The sequence below is a fragment of the Polistes dominula genome, unplaced genomic scaffold, assembly GCF_049000335.1.
Source record: "Polistes dominula isolate Pdom_NZ unplaced genomic scaffold, Pdom_raw_medaka contig_77, whole genome shotgun sequence".
Classification (NCBI taxonomy): domain Eukaryota; kingdom Metazoa; phylum Arthropoda; class Insecta; order Hymenoptera; family Vespidae; genus Polistes; species Polistes dominula.
In genome coordinates, this window is record NW_028301152.1 from 5,567,051 (window position 1) to 5,589,388 (window position 22,338).

The window sequence follows — 22,338 nt, forward strand, 5'->3', positions numbered from 1 at the left end:
GTTTCTTGAATATTTTACACAGAAAAGTTTATATTGTATTCGTCATTCGATAAATTTAATAATAAATTAATTAATAAATTTCTATTCTACATTCTATGAAATCAGTATAAATTAATAAGGCTATATCCACAGCTTGTAAAATTGTTGATTAGTTAATAAGTTTGTATTTCATATTTTATGAAAATGATACTAAACTGCTAAGTCTATACCCATAAATCAATAAATCTGCAATTTAGTTAGAACACTTTGAATGCTCTGATAACTTTTACTGAACATTGTTCACCTATCATCGCAATGAAACCTATCTTAAATCAATACACTACTTGTGAAAAGGAAAGTAACTTGGATTTTTTATTTTTAATACTTGTCTTCAGGCTCATTTAATTTTCAGACTATGTTCCTGCCACATTTTCTTTCATTCTATCGATCTGTCTTCTGACTCGTCGCTCTGTATCGACTTAACGTTCTAGGTCAATTCCTGTTAAAAATTTTACAACCCGGCTAAAAACTGATCATATTAAATCACCTTACATAGAGGACGTAACATTTTTATTATTTTCATATTTTTAAACGAAACAAAGGTTTTAAAAAAGTAAATCATAAATATAACTGATTTATCACGATTTAGATTGATGAATCATACGTGTATATGTCTGAAAAAGATTAAGCTTAATAAACTAATATCTCTTTCTTTAATACCATATCGTACCATTATTTATCGATTGAATCATTTCGATATCAGACGAAAGAATGAAATGCAGACAACATATGCGTACATATTAAATGTTTTAGAATAACTATTATTACTTTTTAAAATATTAAACTTAACGAAACCAGTAATATGTGCTCGATTCTTACTCATATGATATTTATTATGTTTTAATACCATTATTTAATATACATACAGTTATCTTCTTATAACATTTAATCACTTATAAGCTTAACCGAAATAAAACAACATTTTCTTAACATCTTTGTACTCGTTTACTATATATCACTATTTTCATTGCTAATATTCACCTTTTTCACACAACTAACTAAAACAAAAGAATCGCAAGTACATTGTTACCAACTCGAAATATTTTACTTTCTCACAAGGACGCTGCGAAATATTACCTAATTTTCGTAATTTTTATTTCACTTGCGAATTGTGTGAAATTGGGTTTCGGTAGTTGTTGTGATAAAATCTAAATATCGCGCGAAAATCAATGTAAAGAAGAAAACGAGAGCTAAGTTAAATTTAAATCCACGACTTAAGAAAATGTGTGGCAATTAACAATCTCATCCATTCCAATAATTATGATAATTAGTTGAATTTGCTCAATTACATTTTTTTTGTGAAATAAACTGTGTTTTATTTATTTTTATCTAGTCAATGTAAAAAATTATTAGAAGTATATGACAAAAGAACATTTGACATAGGACACTTTTAGAAAATTTGGTTTCAGCAAAGATGTTGAAAATAGAAAAATTTTACCCTGTTTTAGTTCTTCCTTATTTTTTTTGTAAATCCAATAAAATGTTTTTTTTTTCAAACGAAGTAATATTTGGAAATGCTTCCTTATCGATATTATTATCAATATTAATTGATAATAATAATCGACCATAGATATTTCGAAAAATTTTTTGTGCAGTCATAAAACGTTATTGTTTGGATATCAACAACAAAGTATGATGATTGGAATTTTTGACAATGTTTATTATTGCTTTTATAATATTTCCACAAAAAATAATTCACTAATTTGTAGCCATTAGAATTAAATAAGAGATTTGTTATTTAACTTTGCTATTATTTCAAGTCCTCATTTCTTTCATGTCATATTATCTCGATACGGAGGCGTTTCCGTATTACAAAAGGTTTCCGGTTTAGTTTACTGCAAAAAGATATTTAATTATATGTCCTTTATAATAACATCAGAACATTAGGAACAGTTATTTTGAAATACCCTATATATAAGTACATATATATTTATATACGATTATTAAAATATTTCATACGTAGGAATATTCTTTTATTTTTTGTTTTTAATTCCTTTTTTTTTTTTTATCAGAAAACGGATATTCGTAAATCTTTGGAACGAGAGAGCTTCGACATTCGAGCATTGAGATCGAGCAAATAACAAGATTGTTATTGTTTTTGCGCGCGACAGACAGAGCACCGAATTTTACGATCGAGCGTTAAACAGCCGAATATTACCGTGATCGTAAAGTCGTTTTATCGTCCATTAGAATCGTTATGCGATTTCGAACTAATATAAAGATACCTAGACACATATATACGAATTTACGTTTATACGTGAATCAGTAATATGTGTATCGGTCGCATATAAAATACGAATAATGATGAAAAAGTCATTTTTAACTTACCGATATAATATGTATCACTATAGATGGCCGCAGCTTTTGACGAGGTATATCTCGGAGAGTCTTGTGCGAATTCGTCCGAGCCATACTGTAAAACAAAAAGTTAAAAAAATTTTTAACAACAACAACAACCAAAAGAAACATATTACTTACAAATTTTGATGATATTGTAAGTTAATTTGTTATTATTAATATATCATATCATACCAGATTATAACTATAAATATCGTTAACTGATTTTTTGTCCAAATTTTGACTTAAGCCATTTTCGAAATAAATTAATTTTTACGTTTATACGATAAATCAAATGAAAAAAATTTGACGTTTTATCGTTGAAGGAGAAATAACGCAGGAAATGTCGATTGAACTTTTGGTTAAAACAACGCTTTTATATACCTGCTCACCCACCTTAGGATGAACAATTTAACTATTGCTATAGTGCATGGTAGCTTCTCTATTTCTCTCTTTCTGACAAGAATAATATAGCGATTAATTCAACGACATAAACGAGAACGTACGACGCATGTAAGAAAAAATCAACCGAGCTTCAATTTAACGTAAACTTAGTTATAAGTACTATCAGGACGATTGTACAATCGTAAAATATATACAATCGATATTTTGCTTCATCGATTGTACTTAAGGGGGGATATGCATTTTGAAAAAAAAAAAAAAATCGATTTTTTTTAATTGCATTTTCTAAAAGTATATCATTTCGAAAGTATTCTGTCAAAATTTCATAAAGATGTGACCTTTATTTATGGAGATATTGTAGACGAAAGAAATAATATGTAATTCTTTCTTTATTTTATCTCCTGTTTAAATACGCTATCGTAGACGAAAGAAATAATATGTAGTTCTTTCTTTTGTTTATCTCCTATTTAAATTCGCTATCGTAGACGATAAGATTAATATTTTTTTCTTCCTTTATTTTTATTTTCTTTTTGAATATTCTATCGAATTTTTTCGACAATTGAACGAAGAACACCGAGGTGTACGGACATTAAATTTTACTGTAGCTTTCTTACGTAGTAGTGTATTTTTCCCCCAAAATGTATTCACATAAAGTAACTAGAATGTCAAGAAGTGGTTATTCTGGGCAAATATCGGGGCCAAAAAAGAGGAAGCAGTATTTCAACCCAAAGGACACGAAGGCCTGTGATAGCGGAATCAGTGCCTCTGCGAAAAAACTGAAGACTGGAAGTGTCTATGAAGAACTTAAAAATACTATGATAGAATACAGAATTTTGAACTTTTTAACAGTGTTTTCTACTCTTTCAACAATTGTAAGTTGTACAAAGTGTAAGGGAGAAATAAATTTTCTAGTGGCAAAAGAACACGGCCTTGGTTTTAATCTTGCTGTAGTATGCCAAAAATGCGGTACTCAATTTATACCTTCTTCGCCATACATCGGAACTAGCTATGAAATCAATCAATAAATCACATTAGTAATGCGTTTACTAGGTGTTGGTTTCAAAGATGTTACGAAGTTTTGTGCTTTGTTGGATATGCCGTATTTTGTAAAGCAGGCTACTTATAAAAAGATACTAGAAAACATATACTTGGCATCTAAACAAATAGCTGAATTTTTCATGAAAAAAGCTTGTCAAGAAGAAATCTCTGAAAATATACTAAAAAATCCTAACAGCAAAGAAACTGATTTGACAGTGCACTGTCAGCTGGTATTGCGTCATATATCGCTACCTGTCAATTTAACGAAGGTACAAATGGTCTATTAGCTGTCTTTGATGCGTTAGGAGTTCAACTTGGGTCTCTTGCTCATAAATTTGCCGCTGACGAAGACGAGATTCGAATCAAGAAGTCAAATAAACGCGCTGAAGAAAATACAAAGGAGGCAAGAAAGGCTCGACGACAAAAAAAAATGCTGAAGTCGAAGCTGCAGACAAGGAAGAAGGTTCATATGGTGCTGGAATCGATGAAACTATATAGGAAAAAATTTCATTAAGTAATATACTTTTTTTTAAACGTTTTGGTGTTTTCAAACTTTAAACGCGTTTTTCTCGAAACTATGTTTTCAAAGTCGGTGAGTAAGAAATCTCACAAACGGCTTAACCGATTGCTTTCAAATTTTAATCAGTTATTAAAAGTATAATAAAGAACAGATTGAACGATCGGTTTTTTATTTTTAATTAATATATTTTTTTTTAAGCCGATAAATAGGCGTTTTTTTGGTAAAAAAACAGAACTTTTTTTTTCAAAAGTGCGTCATTTTGTTAAAAATTAATATTTTGGAAAAGTTGATCGTTCAATCTGTTAAGACACATCTATACAAGGTATTTGCAATGATTTTGTTTATTTGAGATGATCCAGTAAAGATTCTTTACTCACCGCAAACCACCTTTTTTTTGGACATCACACAGATTGGTTATAACTCGGTTGTGTCTCAATATTTTTACATAAAAAAATTACTTTATTATCTTCAAACATGTATATTTTGAACTAAAGATTATTCGTCAAAAAATATAAAGCCATTTTTCCAAAAAAAAATCGTAAAAAAAGCGTTTTTTTCGGGCCTCTAAAGATATATCCCCCCTTAACAGTTTTTTGTCCACTAGCCGATTCATCGGCTTTTTCATTGTTAGAAACAAATGCACGCGCGTTTAAGCCGGTACTACACTGAACGGCAGTCTCAAAAAATAAACGGTCAATAAAGTGTTAACTTCGTTGAAGAACTTGAACCTACATGAGATTTATTATTATTATTATTATTATTATTATTATTAATCGGCATTAGAAACTTCATTGTCCTCATTGCATTAGGAACTTCAATACCAAATCCCGCCAGTGATTTGGTCGCTGGTCAGGTCGTCCCTGAACGCGACCCCTCCATTCGTGGTCTTCGTAGCCTATTTTTTTAAGAACATTAGATTAATTATTTGGATTAATTTCAATTATTTATTAATTCATGATACAGTTGTTACCGTTTGTGATGAAAAACAAAGAAAAAAAAATACTTTTCTGAGTGGGCAAAGTAATCTTTTTTATCGCATATTTCTGCTTAAACGTGCCCATAGCCACGCATTTACGTGGGACACATATATGCGTTTCTCGGCTCTATTAACTGTTATCGTGGAACGCATATATGAGTTCTTCTACCTGTTAAAAAATAAAATGTTAACTGTAATTCAAAAATTCCATCTTCCTTTTTTACTTGCGCAAGATGTTAAAAAATTTATTTTTTTTTAATTTTTTTTATAATAATTTCTATTCTATTTCCTGTATATAATTAAAAGAAAACTAATATGAAAAAAATGTTTAATCTTATGAAAAAAAGCCTTCTCCATGAAGAATTAAACACTAATAATCGACATAAGTAAGGAGAATGCTACTACTTACGCTAAAGAATCATTGAATAAATGTTTACATTTAAAAAGATATAACAAAGATATAATTAAAAAAAAGCTTGTGAAAAGAATTACCTGAACGTCGATCAATTCCCGGAAGTGGTTAAACATGTGGAAGTCTTTCTAAACAATTTAAACGTTGATACAAGGGATTTAAAGAAAAATAATTTAGAATAAAAATTAACACGTTGAATGCAACGCGAATTCTTATCGAAATTTTCGTCAGGCCAGGCGCGCTGCTAAAAATCACTAATATTGCAGTAATACAAAGCGCAATACTAGTAAATTAATATTTGCTCGATGGAAATATGTAAAAATATTAGTATTATTTCTCCTTTATTTCAGAAAAAAATGAATTATTCAAATCTGTAATAAATAAAAATTAGATAAATTTTAAACAAATGTTTAGTAATTGCATAATAGTATATTACTCACCTAGGGAGCAAAGTATGGCATTCCGACCCGTGTAAATTGTCACCCGAGCCGAAGGCGAGGGTGACAAAAACGCGGGTCGGGATGTCATACTTTGCTCCCGTGGTGAGTATACAATTTTTTCTCACACCTGGATCGAAAGTTCGCTTGTAATTAAATAATAATATACTAATTTTCTACCAGGGCGAAAAGCGCCTACTTTTCTCCCGCTGCATCTGTAACAAACGAAGTTGCCGCTTCCCGCCTTCCTCTTTTCTCGCTGCGTAGAACGAAGTTGTCGCTTTCTTACTATACTGTCCTAGTATGTAATATACTATTTTATTTGTTGTCAATTAATACATTTTGCGAAGATTATGCAAATTTAACAACAATCAAGGGGTCCAGGGGTGAAACCCCTGGTGGGAGCCTGGAGGCGAAGCCCCCAGAAAAAAAAATCAGGGGGGTCCGGGGGCACAGCCCCCGGCGGGGGTTGAGGGGGCGGAGCCCCCCTCTTTAAAAAAGTTTAAATATAAAAATAAAATAAAATATAAAAAAACTTAAAAAACAATTTAAATATAAAATTAGATTCTATTAAAAATATACATTATTGTTTAAGTTTAAAAAATATTTTTTAAAATACAATTTAATTAATTAAATAGGGAGTTTATAAATTATTATTATTGTGGGGTGTTGAAAATCGAAGAGGTTGTGTGTGTAAGTCTGTGTGAGTCCAAAAAAAAGCATTTAAATGAAATTCAAATCGAGAACGAAGTGATTGATTCTTTGACCGTGAATACACCTTTTGTCACTTTCAAGAATTGTAAGTTTAAACAGATTATAATAAATAATAACAAATACAACTCTCATAATCAAGAAAATAACTAAATATATACGTAGTAACCTATTTATGTTTGTAATATTTAACTAAACAAATATCTTTAAAACTTGTAAAAATAAATAAAATACAAAATATATGAGACAACACATGTTATTAAAATCATTAATTATATATCATAATATATAATATATATAAGCATGAGCAGTAATTTATTAAAACATTTTTAAGGTTAAGGAACTAGTACGCATGCGCTAAAAAATAGAAGCATGCGCACTAATTCGTTACTACATTCAAGCGGGAGGGAATGAGGCACTTTTCTCCCTGGCACAGATTCAAGCGGGCGGGAATGAGGCACTTTGCTCCCTGAAAACAGGGAGCAAAATACGTACATTCCATCAAGGTGTGAGAAAAAAAATTTATAATATTATTATTATCACTTAAAAGGTTAAAAATATTAAAATGTGATAGTACAGTAAAGAAAAAATTTACATTATTATATATTTTTATTCAATAGAAAAAATTATCATTATGTTGGTTAATGGATTAGAAGTCTAATTGTAAGATTAGAACACACTACCAAAAACTGAAAGAAAAGACAGAAGCCTATTCAGAATGCAATAAAGTGTTACTATGAAAATTCAATTTGTGAATAACTTAATTGATTTTTAAGTACTTTTGTCGTCTGTTACATTATGTAATACTTCAATAATTATTTTCAAATTTATATATAGAATTTAATATCTGACAGTTTTTCTCAATAAAATTCAACTTTTATTTTTACATGATTGGCACATTTTCAATCACAGTATCTAATTTGTTTTTCAATGACTTTATGTTTTACACTTTTTGCAAATATTTCTATTTAGTTCTTTCGTTTGAATTTATACAGTAATTCTTTATCGCGTTCTAGTTTTTCTTTACATTCAAGTAAAACTTCTATCACTTCTACCAGTTTTTGTCTCCCTCAGGCCACGAGTACTTTTCGTATTACTTTTATAACAATTTTATAGTTTTATTACTTCCTATGAAAAATCTTTTCAAATACATACCTGGCTATTCTTTACAAGTAGTCAAATAAGCATCACCCGAATACGGACGACGTGCTTTTGATCAGAAACTTTCTCGTTGCCCGAATATGGGTAACGCGGCAACCCAAGTGTTAAGACAAAAATAAAAAGTTTTAAAAGTTTCTTAAATGAATGAGATTCATTTTACAAATAATAATGAGATCAATAGTCTTTGAAAAGTATATGATGAAACATATACATATATTGCACACTTAATTGGCGTGAATATTAAAAGTATAACCTAAAAGAAACCACGTGGCTATCTTACCATTCTCTACAGAGAAGTAGTAAGGGAAATTGACTTTTAATTTGTTTTACTTTCAATATGTGCTGTAAACGAATAATAAAAAAATTACTTGTACAGAAACTTCACAAGTTCAAGTTCAGATTGAACATTTTATACTTTCAGAACAGATGGGTAACTAAGACAACAACTTCAAGTATAGCAAACACGAGCACTGCACACCTACAAGATTCTGAGAAGGAAATTAACTGTTGTCCTTGGATGTAGCATGCATGGCATTCAATAATTGGTTAAGGTTGAAGTGGGAAGTGAGGAGTGAGCATTGACCAATAACGTTGCAATACTCTGAAATAGTAGACATATTGTTGACGTCAACTTTCACGTCCACATATTTTCTACGTGGACAAAGGGATTTTCGTTTGGGAACGAAAGTGATCGAAGACCCTAGCTGAGAAAGACGAATGTAACTAGAAAAGGCAAAAAGAAAAGATCTTATGTGATAGTTCAGTGATGTCCAAAGTGGGTGCCTCCACCCCTTGGTGGATGTTGCAACGATTCAGGGGGCGGTAGAAGCATTTATATATATATTTCGTATTATATTTTTATAATATATATTATTGCTATTAAAAGTTTTAAAAAAATAATTTCTAGGGGGCGCTAAGTAATATTTTTTTTTGGAAATGGGGCGGTAGGACAAAAAAGTTGAGGAACCACTGTGATAGTTAATCGAGGCTTAAAAAGTTATCTACTTTTAAAATAACAAGTATAAACATATATATGTGCTGATAATTATGAAAATGGAAAATCACGTCGATTAAGATGGGCTGATCACGTGGCGCGCATGGGGGAGGATCAAACGGCGCATAAAATACTGGTCAGTATACTGAACAGAAAAAAACCACTGGATAGACCGAGATCGTAGATGGGAAGGCAATATTAGAAGGGATCTTAAAGAAATAGGTTACTATGACCACGAATATAGGGGTCGCGTTCATTCTCTCGCAGGCTCAATCCTATATGTTTGTCTCTTTTCTCTTCTTACTTAGTATCGTGGCTGTTTCATAGTCGCATTATATTTTTTTCAAATCAGCCCCATTCTAAAGAAGTTTTCATTTAAAAAAGAAAAAAACAGATGTGGACAGATCACACACGGTAGAAGTAAAATCTTCCAAAAACCAAGCTAAAATACTCGAAATTAACTTCGGATCTTCGGATTACATATGCGTGAATCCGAAATGTCATATAAACAACATTCAATATAAGAATTTTGATAGAGGGTAACGTGCCAGTCTGAAGGTGAATTTCGAGGAGGACGATAATCCCAATCATATACTTGGTGTTTTTAATAAACAATACACATTGTTTTCGATTATTTAACAATTATTTGAATATTCTAATACACTCTAATTATATTTTAGATTATTTTAACGCATATACATTGGTTTAAACATTCCATAACTATTAACATACATTAAATAGAAAATAATTTTGATATGAACATATACTCAGTGTAGACAATGCTTATGTTTATTAGACAAGAGTGGGGAAGTTACTATATAAAGAGTATAGACCGAGATAATATTAAACAAATGTATACTATTTTTTATTCCATTCTTCTCCAGACTAATTCCTATAGATGCATATATGTTTGTCTCTTTTTAATAACGTATTACCGTTTCATCGTGTTTCCGTTTCACCGATTTCTAAATCACCCCGATTCTAAAGAAGTTTTCACTTCAAAAAAATATATATAAAAGGAAACCAATTAATGTTTACCAAGAAAAAAATTAAGTACAAGATAGAAGTTCATTCTCATAAAATGATCAGTAAATTATTCACGAAAAAACCACATAACGGTTTCACGTTTGGAAGAACGACATTCCGCATAGACAATAATTCAACTTTTATATCCTTGTACGGTCAGAATGGTCTATGGGACGGTATTGGAGTAAAAGAAGAAAAAGAAGAATGAAGAACGAAGCGGAGGGTAGGCGTAATAATAAAAATGTCTGTCGACCGACAGGATGGATCAGAAATCTTAATATGTCCCTGTGGTGTCCACGGTCCGCCACGAATAAGAGTCAGCGATTTCCAGCCAATATAAATGTCCTACATTGATTTAGTTCTCCTTTTCCCTTTCCTTACGCGATTCCAACAATGGGAAGGGTCGCCGAACGGAAATGTCTCCGTCAGGGAAATTAGCTATCGAAGATTCAAAATGGAATATAAGAGGTTAGTCACCCGCTAGATATTTCTTTTTTGTTCATTTGATTTTCCCAAGTAAAAATAAAAAAGAAATATCATGTGTACAGATCACACATGTTAGAAGTGAAACCTTCTTAAAACCAATGAGAAGAATGCACAGTCAAATCACCATGAATATAAAGAAGTTCTCAATTCAAAAATTCGGCGACGTTAAGTTCGTATTTTCTATCACAGCTATGTGTTTAATTTAGCACTTTCTATAAATATTTTAGGAACTAACGGATGTCAATTAAATGTTGGATTTTCTCTGAAAAACTATTCTGCGTTCATATACGCCATAATATGTTTTCGTTCTATAACAGTTATCTCTCCCTCTCTCTCTCTTTCCTTCTTTCTTCATTCAAGTCGTAAACGTGTCTATTTGAGACACGTTAAATTTAATAGAGATGATAGTAAAATAAAATCGAGTTCGGATATCCTAAATTCATATTCTGCACACGACACGGCCAATGATCTCTTCTATCCTCGTTTAGATAAACAACGAATATTTAAATCGAATACTATCAGATATCAAAGTATCGTATATTTCAATCAAGTTATATTAAAAAGACGAGTAGTATATTAAAAATTATCAAGGTAAATTGCCTTCCTTCTCTCCCTATTTTTCTTTCTTTCTTTCTTGGACGTTTAAATTCTCTGCAAGATGACGTTCGTAAAAGTGCAAGATTAAAAACATAACGGAAAAAGCCGAAAATACAATAATAATAAAATATATATATATATAAGGATGATTAAAGTAGCGTATATTCTTGCTGTGAGTGGTTCAGAGATAAAAAAGAAACGATATACAAAGATAATAAAAAAATTCTTAATGTAGCGCGGATAAAGGGGTAATAACCGTAAAAAGAAAAAAAGAAATTAAAGTTCAGGTACATAATAATCGATTAACGTCTTTCGTACAGCGTTCTTTCCTTTTCCTTCTTCTTCTCCTTTTCTCTTTTCTCTCCTCTCTTCGTCATCTCTTCTTCTACTGAGCCGTTATTGATATTACACGTGGGCGGAAATAAGTTTAAGGGGTCGACGAAGAGAGATCGCAGAAAGAGGAGTATAGTAAGAGGAAACACACAGAAACGTGGGGTCACTATCGGAGGGATAATAGATAGACGATTATCCCTCTATTAATTACTATATCAAAACTTTTACCTGACGCGACGATACCACTTGGTAAGCCAGGTGTTTCCTCTTTCAATTTCCTCTTTTTCTATTTAATAGTATATTGTTTCTTATTTATAACATTTATTGTTTCATGATAATTTATAGAGAATAATATAATCTAATGTAATGTAATAAAAAAAAAGATTATATTATATTCACTATACATATATGATAAAATTATATTATACACATAATAAAACAATAAATATATTATAAATAAAAAAAGAATACATTAAATATAATATAATATTTCATTACTTATTTTTTATTAACAGAATAATTATAATTTATTGTTTATTATTTGTAAAAAATAATGTTATTTATTTATATATTTAGTGTTCTTTAAAAATATTATATGTTCTTTCTTCATTTGAAATTTTATTTTGTCTCGTAAATAAAACATGAAAATCGTTTTCTATATTTCATCGAATCATCGTTTATCTCTAATTGATCTTACCAAGGCAAGATCGATACTCGGAAGATCGTCCCTCCGTAAAATAAATTACTCTTGCATACAACAGATATTATCACTCTTCGGTTAAACTTATCACGACGAAAATTTTATTTCCCGTTGAAACGCATATTTATATTTTTTCATTTGCGTGTATACGCTTTTTATTCTCTTATCTGCCTCTTTTTTCGTCATCTTTAAAATAACAGGTTAATGTAGGGTTATTTACAAAAAGAGGGAATGTAACGGTTTTTAAGTTTAATACTCGTTGTGTCGTGGATGACGAGCCGATAATTTTTGAATAGTCTCTTCGTTAACGCCGAATTTCACTTCCAGATGCTTATATGCATTACTTCGTTCATAAACAACAGTACGAAGCTCAATTTGAATTTAGCAAATGACCGGTCATCGTGTAGAAAACATTGACGAAAACTTCACAATGAAGAATAATTCGATACTCGAGTTAATAGATATGAAAACAAAGTTCCGTATAGTGTCTGAAGGGGATAAGAGGATTACAACAGGATTGGTCGATTAGTAACGAACGAACGAATGAACGAACGAACGAACAAATGTTATATCTCCAATACGACAGCCATCTTGTTATTTTGAACACATCGCGCGTTGATAGCACTAAAAGAATACTTATTTATCTTTTAATTTTCTTTACAAACATCTTTTTTAGTCTTCTCAAATTAGTAATAATTGTCCGTTAATCAGATAAATTATTAGAAAGGGCGAACGACTTTCTTAACATGAGAAAAAAAAATACGAAAAGCAATTAACTGTGTCGACCGATAAGAAAAATAGCTGAAAGAAAAAGAAGGGCGTCAGTAGTAAGTTTTCGAAGAGGACGAAGTTACGAGAAGACGTGGGAACGTCAGTTCTTCTCCCTCCCTCCCTCCCTCTCTCTCTCTCTCTCTCTCTCTCTTTTATTTCTCTTTCGAGAGTCGTTGAAACGATAAAACGTTTCTTGCGGTATGGTAATTTGTCTCTCCTGTTCTTTTCTTTTTGGAAATTTATGTTTCTTCTTTTCCTCGGGTGTAGTATGAGGGCTTGACGTGTTCCCATGGTAGAAGGGCGATCAACTATAAAGGAAACGCCCGTAGATGGAATAGGCATGTTCCGAGTAGGATGACTTCCGGTTGTGCGATTTTCAACGATCGCAAGGGACACATTGAGCTCTCCTTTTCCTTTTCTTTAAATGATCGTGAAGGTTAAACGAACTTTACGCTAACCGTCTAACGACACTATGTCTATAAATTCAAAATAATCAAACGTTGTTATATCTAAGTAATGTACTTTCCGATCGGTATCGTATCGTATCGTATCGCATTCTATTTAAACCTAACTATAGATAATTACATACATTTCAGTGTATCATTATCGGAAAATATTGTAACAAGTTAAGCATATTGCGTATATCAAATACAACCGATCGAACGTTATATTTACATAATATGCAATCGAAACTCGTGATCAAGATCGTTGTCGAGAATTTCTCGTCTCGTTAAGCTAATTTTTCTAAGAAATTTATAAATTACATTTCATTTATTCATAATTCTTATAAATCTATATCATATATATCCTATATATTGTATATACTGATAATTATAACAATTAAGTCAAAAATGGACATCATTTATTTTATATTACAATTATTTTCATCATAAAAATAATTTATAAAATTAATTTTTGTCAGATTTTTAACTTTGTTCATTGCTTGGAACACATGTTCTTACGATTAATGATATAAAATTTGTGTTGAATCTTCTTCTTTTTTTTTTTAATTCTATAACATAAGGTTTTCCTTTAGTTAATATCGATTTCGTTCAGCTCGATAAACGAACCGTTCTCATATAAAAGTTTGAAATAATAATCACGATACAATTTCGCTAGCTCATCATTATCACATTACGAAGAGTCTATGGTGTAGTTTGAAAAACAAGAGAAGTAAGGGTCATACTAATATTTGACTTTTCGACGACAGACGATATTTCATCCGACATTCGATCGGATGTTATGCTGATTTAGTGACGAGTTTAAAAATGAAGTTCGTTTATTCAAACGAGGAGGTGCAACGCGGTAGCAAATAACAAGTCTGTGATTTAATAATAATAGATTAGAGCTAAATTACTTCGACGTGGAGCATTCCTTGTTAATCTTTAACGATTAACAAGAAAAAGCTAATCTCTACTTTTCTCTAATTTTTTATTTAATTCTTGAAATAAAATATAAGTTATGTATTAATTAGATATTACACCAATTTCCTGATATGTACGAAGTACATTCAAATTGAATTCTATTTTATTTATTTTATCTATAATAATATTACGGACACATACGGTAAAGGAAAATATAATAAATAATATTTTGTGATATAGATCGTACAAAATTAGAGAAATGATTTTGGCTATAAATTCGTATTATTCAATAAATTAAAGGAAGTAAAAATTGCTAGAAAACAATAGTAATCATTTTTATCATTTTGCGCATAAAACTTGAACCCATCATATTGGCAAACCCCGTAAATCTAATGTTAGGAAGGTATCGAAATAGAATTTTTAATGTATTAGTGAATATGTTGATAAATATTCTGGTCTATTAATTTTTCTTTTATTCTTTTTTTTTATTTTTATTTCGATTATCGAAAAGAATAGAAGAAAAATAATAGTCCAGAAGATCTATCAACATATTCACTAATTATTAATTATCAGCCTAACTCAGTAGTTACGGAAACCCAAAAGTAAGGAGCTTAAGGCCATTTACATGGATCATCGATCGTACGTTCTCGACGATACGATACGGAGCTCTCGATATCTTCTATCTTTCTCTTTTTCTTATTTTCTTCTTCTTCTTCTTCTTCTTCTTCTTCTTCTTCTTCTTCTTCTTCTTCTTCTTCCTCCTCCTCCTTCTCCTTCTCCTCTTTCTCAACGTCGATGAAACGTAGTGGTAGGTAGTCATCGCCGTCGTCGTCGTTGTCGTCGTTGGTTACAACGTTATAACCTACGGCGCAGGTGTGCATATGTAATTCCGAATGGGTACCTCGGTCATGACACGTGAAAAGACCAGATCCACGACATCTACATTATTTATTAGGCGTACGGCAACGCGTTTATAGCGAGAGTCAAGACAAACGGCTGCATAATCAACAATTAGCGAGCTGATAGGAGCTACGTGAACGTTTTTAACGAGTTACCATTACATTCATAAAGATAGTTTTTAAATGTTCACACGTATAAACTTATAAAATCACACGTTGAAAACTACGTTTCCTTCCACTCTTACTAATAAATTTATTAATCCTTCATAATTTTTATTAACTTATATCGAGAACATATTTCAAAGTGATTTCTCTAATCGGTCCAAACGATTTCTCGATTAAAACGATTTAACGCCAACCGTATTATTAATAAGCGGTTTATAATTTTCAATTAAAGTCTTGCATTTCTTGTTATCACTTTTTATTGATTTAATTTTACGACAATTTTTATTAGAAATATTGTTTTATTATTATTTTTATATTTATTTATTTTTTTTTTAATTATTTAAACCAGTATCAAATTTTTATACTATTATCTGCATTAAGTTGTCAAAATTTTGGTTGTTAAATATTATTAACATTAGAACTACCAAAACTAGTGGTAGACCAAAATGACTGGTTCAAATAAACCGAATCTTTATTTTTTTTTTATAATATAAACATATATACTAATATTTAAATATATGTTTAACAATATTTTGTTGATTTCAAATTGACAGTAAAGAAACTACAAAAGTATATTATAAATAAAGTATTGTTCTCTTTAAGTTATTTTATGAATAACCAGTCATTTAAATTAAATTGGTAAAATTAAATATACATTAATTATCATTATTTCCGTAACATTAATTAAATACGATAATAACCCACATACATATGAGCTACTAATTTGCGAAATCGATTAACTCCGCAAAACAAAAAATAGAGAAAAGTAATAAAGCAATATACATTGTCCTATCAATTATTAGTCAACGTCAGGAAAAACAATTGTTATTTAGTGATATTATTACATAAAAATTATTTGAGATATTAAAAATTAAGTAAAGATCAAGTACTTTGATAAAAGTAATTTAACACTTAGCCATTTCAATGTAAGTCGGTGCCCAACCGATTGGGGAGATCTCCCACGTTGTCATTAGCAACGCGTTTCCTTTTTTTCATGACTTGTTCACTACTGACGAATTGTTTCTATAATAAAATCCATCAATTTAGTTCGGCTTGTTCAAGCGTGGTGGAAATCGTACAGTTCGCTGCGCACGCGTGGTTGGCTAAGTGTTAATAATAAAAGTGAAATGAATCGTTTTTGCTTATCAAAAGCTTATATATCGAAGTATCTTCCATAATATCTTATTATGAGATTTAGCAAAATTCTCGTCTCCTTTGTTTCTTCTCCTTATCTCTCGGTTAATGTTCGGGATCAAGTAACAATGTCCATTAATAACAAAAGATAATTGCTCGAGTACTGTCGAGAGTATCTTTTCTCAACTTTATCGAATCATTCGAAGGGAATGCGACTCAAGACTTTGTTAAGTCAGCCTCCCGCAAAAGGATCAAATCTATGATTCCTCTGTAGTTGATCGAAGAGAAAGAGAAAAATAAAGAAAGAAAAAAAGAAAGAGAGAAAGAGAGAAAATTCTTTTCGTTCGCGATCACCAGCTAAAATCTCTCTTATTCGAACGTGAGTTTCTTTCTAGTGGAGAGGCTACGACTCATGCTCAGAGAATGTGATTTAAGTCTGCATAAAAGACGACGTTCGCGCGGAATTACAAGGGCCAACGGAGTTCCGTTCTGTTCCGTTCTGTTCTGTCCTCCTCGTCGATTATTCTCTTCGCTACCGAAGAACTTTCGTTCGACTGCATGCATAGAATATCGAACGATCACTTATCGACTTCATTCACAAGAGAAAGAGAAAGAGAAAGAGAAAAGAAAGAGAAAGAGAAAGAGAAAAGAAAGAGAAAGAGAAAAGAGAAAGAGAAAGAAAGAGACACGTAGTTTCGTTTTCTTGAATCTCGTTGCAGAACTATTTTTCCTTAGGAGAAAACTCAATGCGTTTAGCGTTCCACCAGCTCTATTTCTTTTCAAATCGTGAATTTTTTTCCGTTCGTTTCGCTTCTACGTATCACGTATCCACCATTGTTTGGCCACCACGACACGATGATTTTTTTCTTATTCCATCTTAATCCACCGAGGAGAATATCCAATCCGATGACTCAACGAACGCGATACTATACGCGACAAAGTTTAGTCATTGTCTTTGGATACGTTTACGAATAATGCCGTTGTACCTTGAAACGTGAGAACTCATGCTCGTCGAATTACGTTAAATGTTGAATTCAAATGTTAAATAACAAAAAAAAAAAGAAATATGATGTAAGTATTATTATACTTATATTCTATAGGGATTTATAAACAAATGTGACGATTATTATGACACCGAACTATGTTAACATATTGAACTAATTTATTTTGTTGTACAATTAAATGTTGTATAAATTAAAAGAATAAATCAATTTGTTTTTTATTTTTTGACTTATACTAGTTTATCGTCATTATTACTGGAACATATATACGTATCCATAATATATATACGTTCATAAATTATATACAATGTTTTTTAAAACTCGTCACTTTACATAATTCTTGATTTGACGTAATTTTGATTTTTAGAATAAATAATACAATTTGGATATCAAGGAGGAAGTTTAAAATCAATATTAATACAATTTTGAGTTCTCCATCCTATCTACCTCAGATACTCCTACTTTAAAATTGTAAATGGCATCTCCTACTTCATGATATATTATTTTAAAGGTAATAGAAATTCGAATCTGGCCACATTTAAAAAATTGAACTCGATCGATTCGTTTACAAGATATAGTTAAGAATTATGAGTTAGAGCTACAAATGATTTATTTTTCGTATAACTATATTTGAAGAAAATTCACCTTTTTAAATATTCATAATGTGTACTGTTACTGATTTAATAATACAATGTATTACAACTTATGCTAAATGTATAAATAAATAATCCAAATTTTTGTTAGCAGTTTAATAATGAATGCCAAGATCGACTTATTTTCTTTTGTGATTATTTTGCGTTGATAACTTTGAAAATGACATTAATAAATGTATAATTGGCTTATAATTTTTAGATATCTCTCGTAAATTTAATTTTTTAAACCTGATTGAACAAAGGTTTTTATTACCGTTCAAATGATATATCACAAATTATGGGATGCTATTTAAAATTTTAAAGTAGGGGTAGATGAACGAATCTCTTGATGCCTAAATTGACGTATTTTTTTGACAAATTGAAATTACTTAAAATCAATAATTATGTTAAAGGATGGTAAATTTCAAAATAAAAGCACTATATATAAATCTATTCGATAAATATTTTATATACAGAGGTAAATACATAAACTGTAAATTTAAACGAAATGAATCGTTGATTACAAAAGTATCTCATTTAAATTATATATTTTTATAATAATACAAAAACTTTTAAAATTATCCGTTGATATGTAGTGAAAGTTAATAAATAGAAGAATTCCGAGTTCAAAAATAATACGACTAATCATCTGACGGTTTTAAAGTTCTTTCGAATGACTCTCACAAACGATTATTTGTTTTTATTCTTCAGAGTCTACGTACCCCAGTTGCTAACTGATCAGTTAAAAAGCCAAAAATGTAACAATCTTCATCAGGATCAGAGAGGAAATTATTTTCTGCCATTTTCAGGAAGACTATATTTTCACTCAGTAACCGAGCACTTGTTTTTCTATAAAAGTCCTTTCTTAGAAAATGTTTTGTAATTATAATTGCCCGAGCACGCTACACTTAAATAGGTACGTTACAGGTAAATAGGTAGATATATATCCTTGCGTATAGGAGATAAACTAACTCGAACATAAATAAAATTTCACGTCGAGAAAAACGTAAACATTAAAAAAAAAATTTGTTTGGTAATTTCGTCTTATATAATTAATAAACAATAAAAGGAAATCATTTTAAAATATTTGCTTATATTTTGTATTGTATTTTTTAAAAGCCTAATTAATTTATTAATAATTAATTTAATTTAAAATTGTTTTAATTTGTTCTTCTTTTCATCTTACAAATTTTCTGATCATTCTGTTAATCCCATTGAATTGAACAAAATGTAGATATCATTTAAACTTTATTAAGAGAAGATGGGTTAATTAAAACGTACGCGAAGAAGACTTGAAAGTAACGAAAGATTTGCTAGAAGGAGGTCACATCTGTTTGACGTGACCTCGTCGTTTTTGTAATATCGTTGTTGCGTCTAACGGCTCATCTTTCGTTCAAGGTCATTCTCTGACGATCTCATGCGTGTAGTAAGTTTTTCCGAAGCAATGATTAAACGATTAACCTGTTTCATCCTATCCAAGAGAGCAAATAATTCAACAGATCGAAGTTTCCATTTGATTAATAGTTTCTTGGCAAGACAAAGAAAGAGTGGAGTTTCATGGTTTTAATGACCTGTTTTTCGATACGACCGATTTATGTAGATCACTGTTAAATTTCGTTCACATTGAATGATGTTAAATTAAATGAAAAAAATATTTCTATTTAAAAAAAAACAACTTAGATAAACTTATATTTCTTGCGATAATCAAGAAAAACATTATCATAATCGTAAGTTATATACGTTGCATTCTAATTTTCTATTCGTTATCTATTTTCAAAGCATGTACCCACGTATATATGGTCAATAACATTACCCGCATCCTACAGATTATTTCTGTAATATATTTTCTTTGTTTTTTTCTCCCTCACTAAAGATTTATTGATCATTTCTTTGACGGATAATGTTGAAGAATTTAAAACCCACCATTAGAAAAATTTAGAAGAATTACGTTACCGTGAAATGAAAGAAAAGAAAGACAAAAATTGTTCCGGTAAGATACGAATTTTATTAATAGGATATAAAAGCGAATACCGAGGAAGAAGTACGATGCGTGCGAGAGAATTAAAGACGCTTTAACGATACCGCGAGGTAATTAATATAATTGTCCTCGAGCGGCACACGCTAAATTGCCATTCCTCTCGAGCTTACTCCCTATTTATTTCTTTCCTCCAAGAAATACACCTGCGCGTATTAACAACTTCGATGATCAATTAATTTCCTTTAATTAAGAAGTAGAAAAAGGTAGGAAGAGCGGTGGTAAAAATAAAAAGAGAGAACAAATTATTGTAGCGTAACGAATAACACGCGTGTTCTTATCGAATTATTTCAGAAGATTTGAATTATAATCTTGAAATTCGTGCGAAACGTTTTTTCATAATATCATATTTTATATTTAACAATTAATATAGGAAAAGAAAAGAAAATTATCGAATAATCAATAAATCCACTTTATTGTTAAAAGAAAAACAAATGAAAATAAACGTCGAAAGATAAATATACAGGACAGTGGAAATTTTGGGGATTATTTAAAAATATTCTTTAAGAGGTTGTAGACGCGACCTTCCAGCCCTTTTCAGTCCTCTCACCATATCACTGGTTGTTCTCTCCTTTCGTATGCAACTGTGAACACCACCTAATATCCGATGCCATGGAACATACTAATTAGCCTAGGAAGCGAAACGCATCTCGAATACATAGTAGATATGCGAGAGAGAAGGTTAGGTACCAAGGATGGTCCTTCTACTTCTTGGATGGAGAACGTCAACTCGAGTTAGGTTCTTGGTCCTTGGCCCTATACTGTTAACTATACTACCGTAGTATGATCGATCGAGTAAATTACTTCCAACTCGTAATTTATATACACATGCACATATTTCCTGTATATAGTATAATTATAGTTGGATCTGAATAAATCATAAACGTATATTTACCCCACTCTCCTGGCCGCCATATTGCTTCCAATAATTCGGCGACGGGATCGAAGAAACATTTCCTTGTAGTATCGAACTAGTAGTTCCTGACAAAGGAATAGCAGTATTGTTGTTGCTTGGATTGGAAGTTTGAAAGCTATCAACGAATAGGTTACTCGCTGATTGGCCAATCTTTCGAGCTTGACTCGAGGATGAAGAAGAAGAGGTAGAAGTGGCAGAGGAAGCGGAAGAAGGAGAAGAAGAAGAAGAAGAAGACGAAGACGAAGAAGTTCGAAAATGATCGTTGCAAACGATTGGAGTATCGATATCTCTTCTTCCTACGTTTGAAGATAGTCTAGAGAGGTTTAGTTCATTGGTCCCACTTTGTGCAAGACTATTACTATGACTATCACCGTTATTCGAAAATGTCCCTCGGATTTGAACGGATTTGATTTGAGAGTAACACGAACAACCGGTCCTTACCGAACTCCGAATCACTTTCGAATGTACGCTGGATGATAATTTACCGTCGAGGCCAAAATCACTCAATTTAAAGTTTTGCTGATTCATCTTGAAGTCCATGTTGTTCTTGAAACTTCGATCCATATTCGTTCGTCAATCTTTTTTCTTTTTCTTTTCTTTTTTTTTTTTAACTTTACTTTACTTTACTTTACTTTACTTTTCTTTACTTTTCTTCTCTTCTCTCTATCGTATCACTTTTTCCCGTGAACTATTTTATCCATACGTTCGAAGTCAAACGCGAAATCTGTTGGCACATACATATTTCTCTAACCGGTTTTCCTCGACACACTGTCTAAACACTTATGTTGCTCGAGGAGAATCGGATTCACCAGTGTTCTTTAAAACGATCCCTTGATCTTTCGTATTGGATTCCGATAACGTCGAACAGATACCTCCTTTCTGATTTATGCGATTTCAACGATCTATCGAGTATCTCGTTCGAGCGGGTCATTATTCCTTGACAATTTTTGTTTCCTTGTTTTTTTTTTTTTATTTCTTTTTTTTTACATTCAAGAAACTCGATCCTACAGAGATCGAATGAGATACGAAATATATATATATATCGATCGAATGACACTTAGAAGCACAGTCTAGTTGGGATTTCTAGCAGTACCTAATCTTTACCACATTTTTACTTTAAGAAAATGACATAAATATATACGTGGCTATATCATATTTATGAACTTATGTAAAATGTTATAGTAATAATTACGTAACGATTTATGTTTCACTGAGATTCATTAGTTATAAGAAAATAATATTTCGATTTTTG

General features: G+C 30.9%; 1 protein-coding gene across 13 annotated transcripts in view; it reads right to left on the reverse strand.

Moving 5' to 3' along the window:
• LOC107064324 (daughterless) overlaps positions 1–22,338 on the reverse strand; it is a 150,753-nt gene that overhangs the window by 19,025 nt on the left and 109,390 nt on the right. For 5 of the 13 annotated variants that reach the window (XR_001475468.2, XM_015316892.2, XM_015316897.2 and 2 more), the window contains exons 1-2: positions 21,066–22,064; positions 2,368–2,452 (exon numbers count right to left, since the gene is read on the reverse strand). Coding sequence is in view for 12 of the 13 variants with exons in the window: in XM_015316892.2 (XP_015172378.2) it covers positions 2,368–2,452; positions 21,066–21,650 (670 nt within the window). In the remaining variant the exon portion in view is untranslated. Of the gene's footprint in view, positions 1–2,367; positions 2,453–21,065; positions 22,065–22,338 lie in introns of those variants that run through there. The other 8 variants (XM_015316901.2, XM_015316899.2, XM_089178315.1 and 5 more) reach the window with 4 other exon arrangements.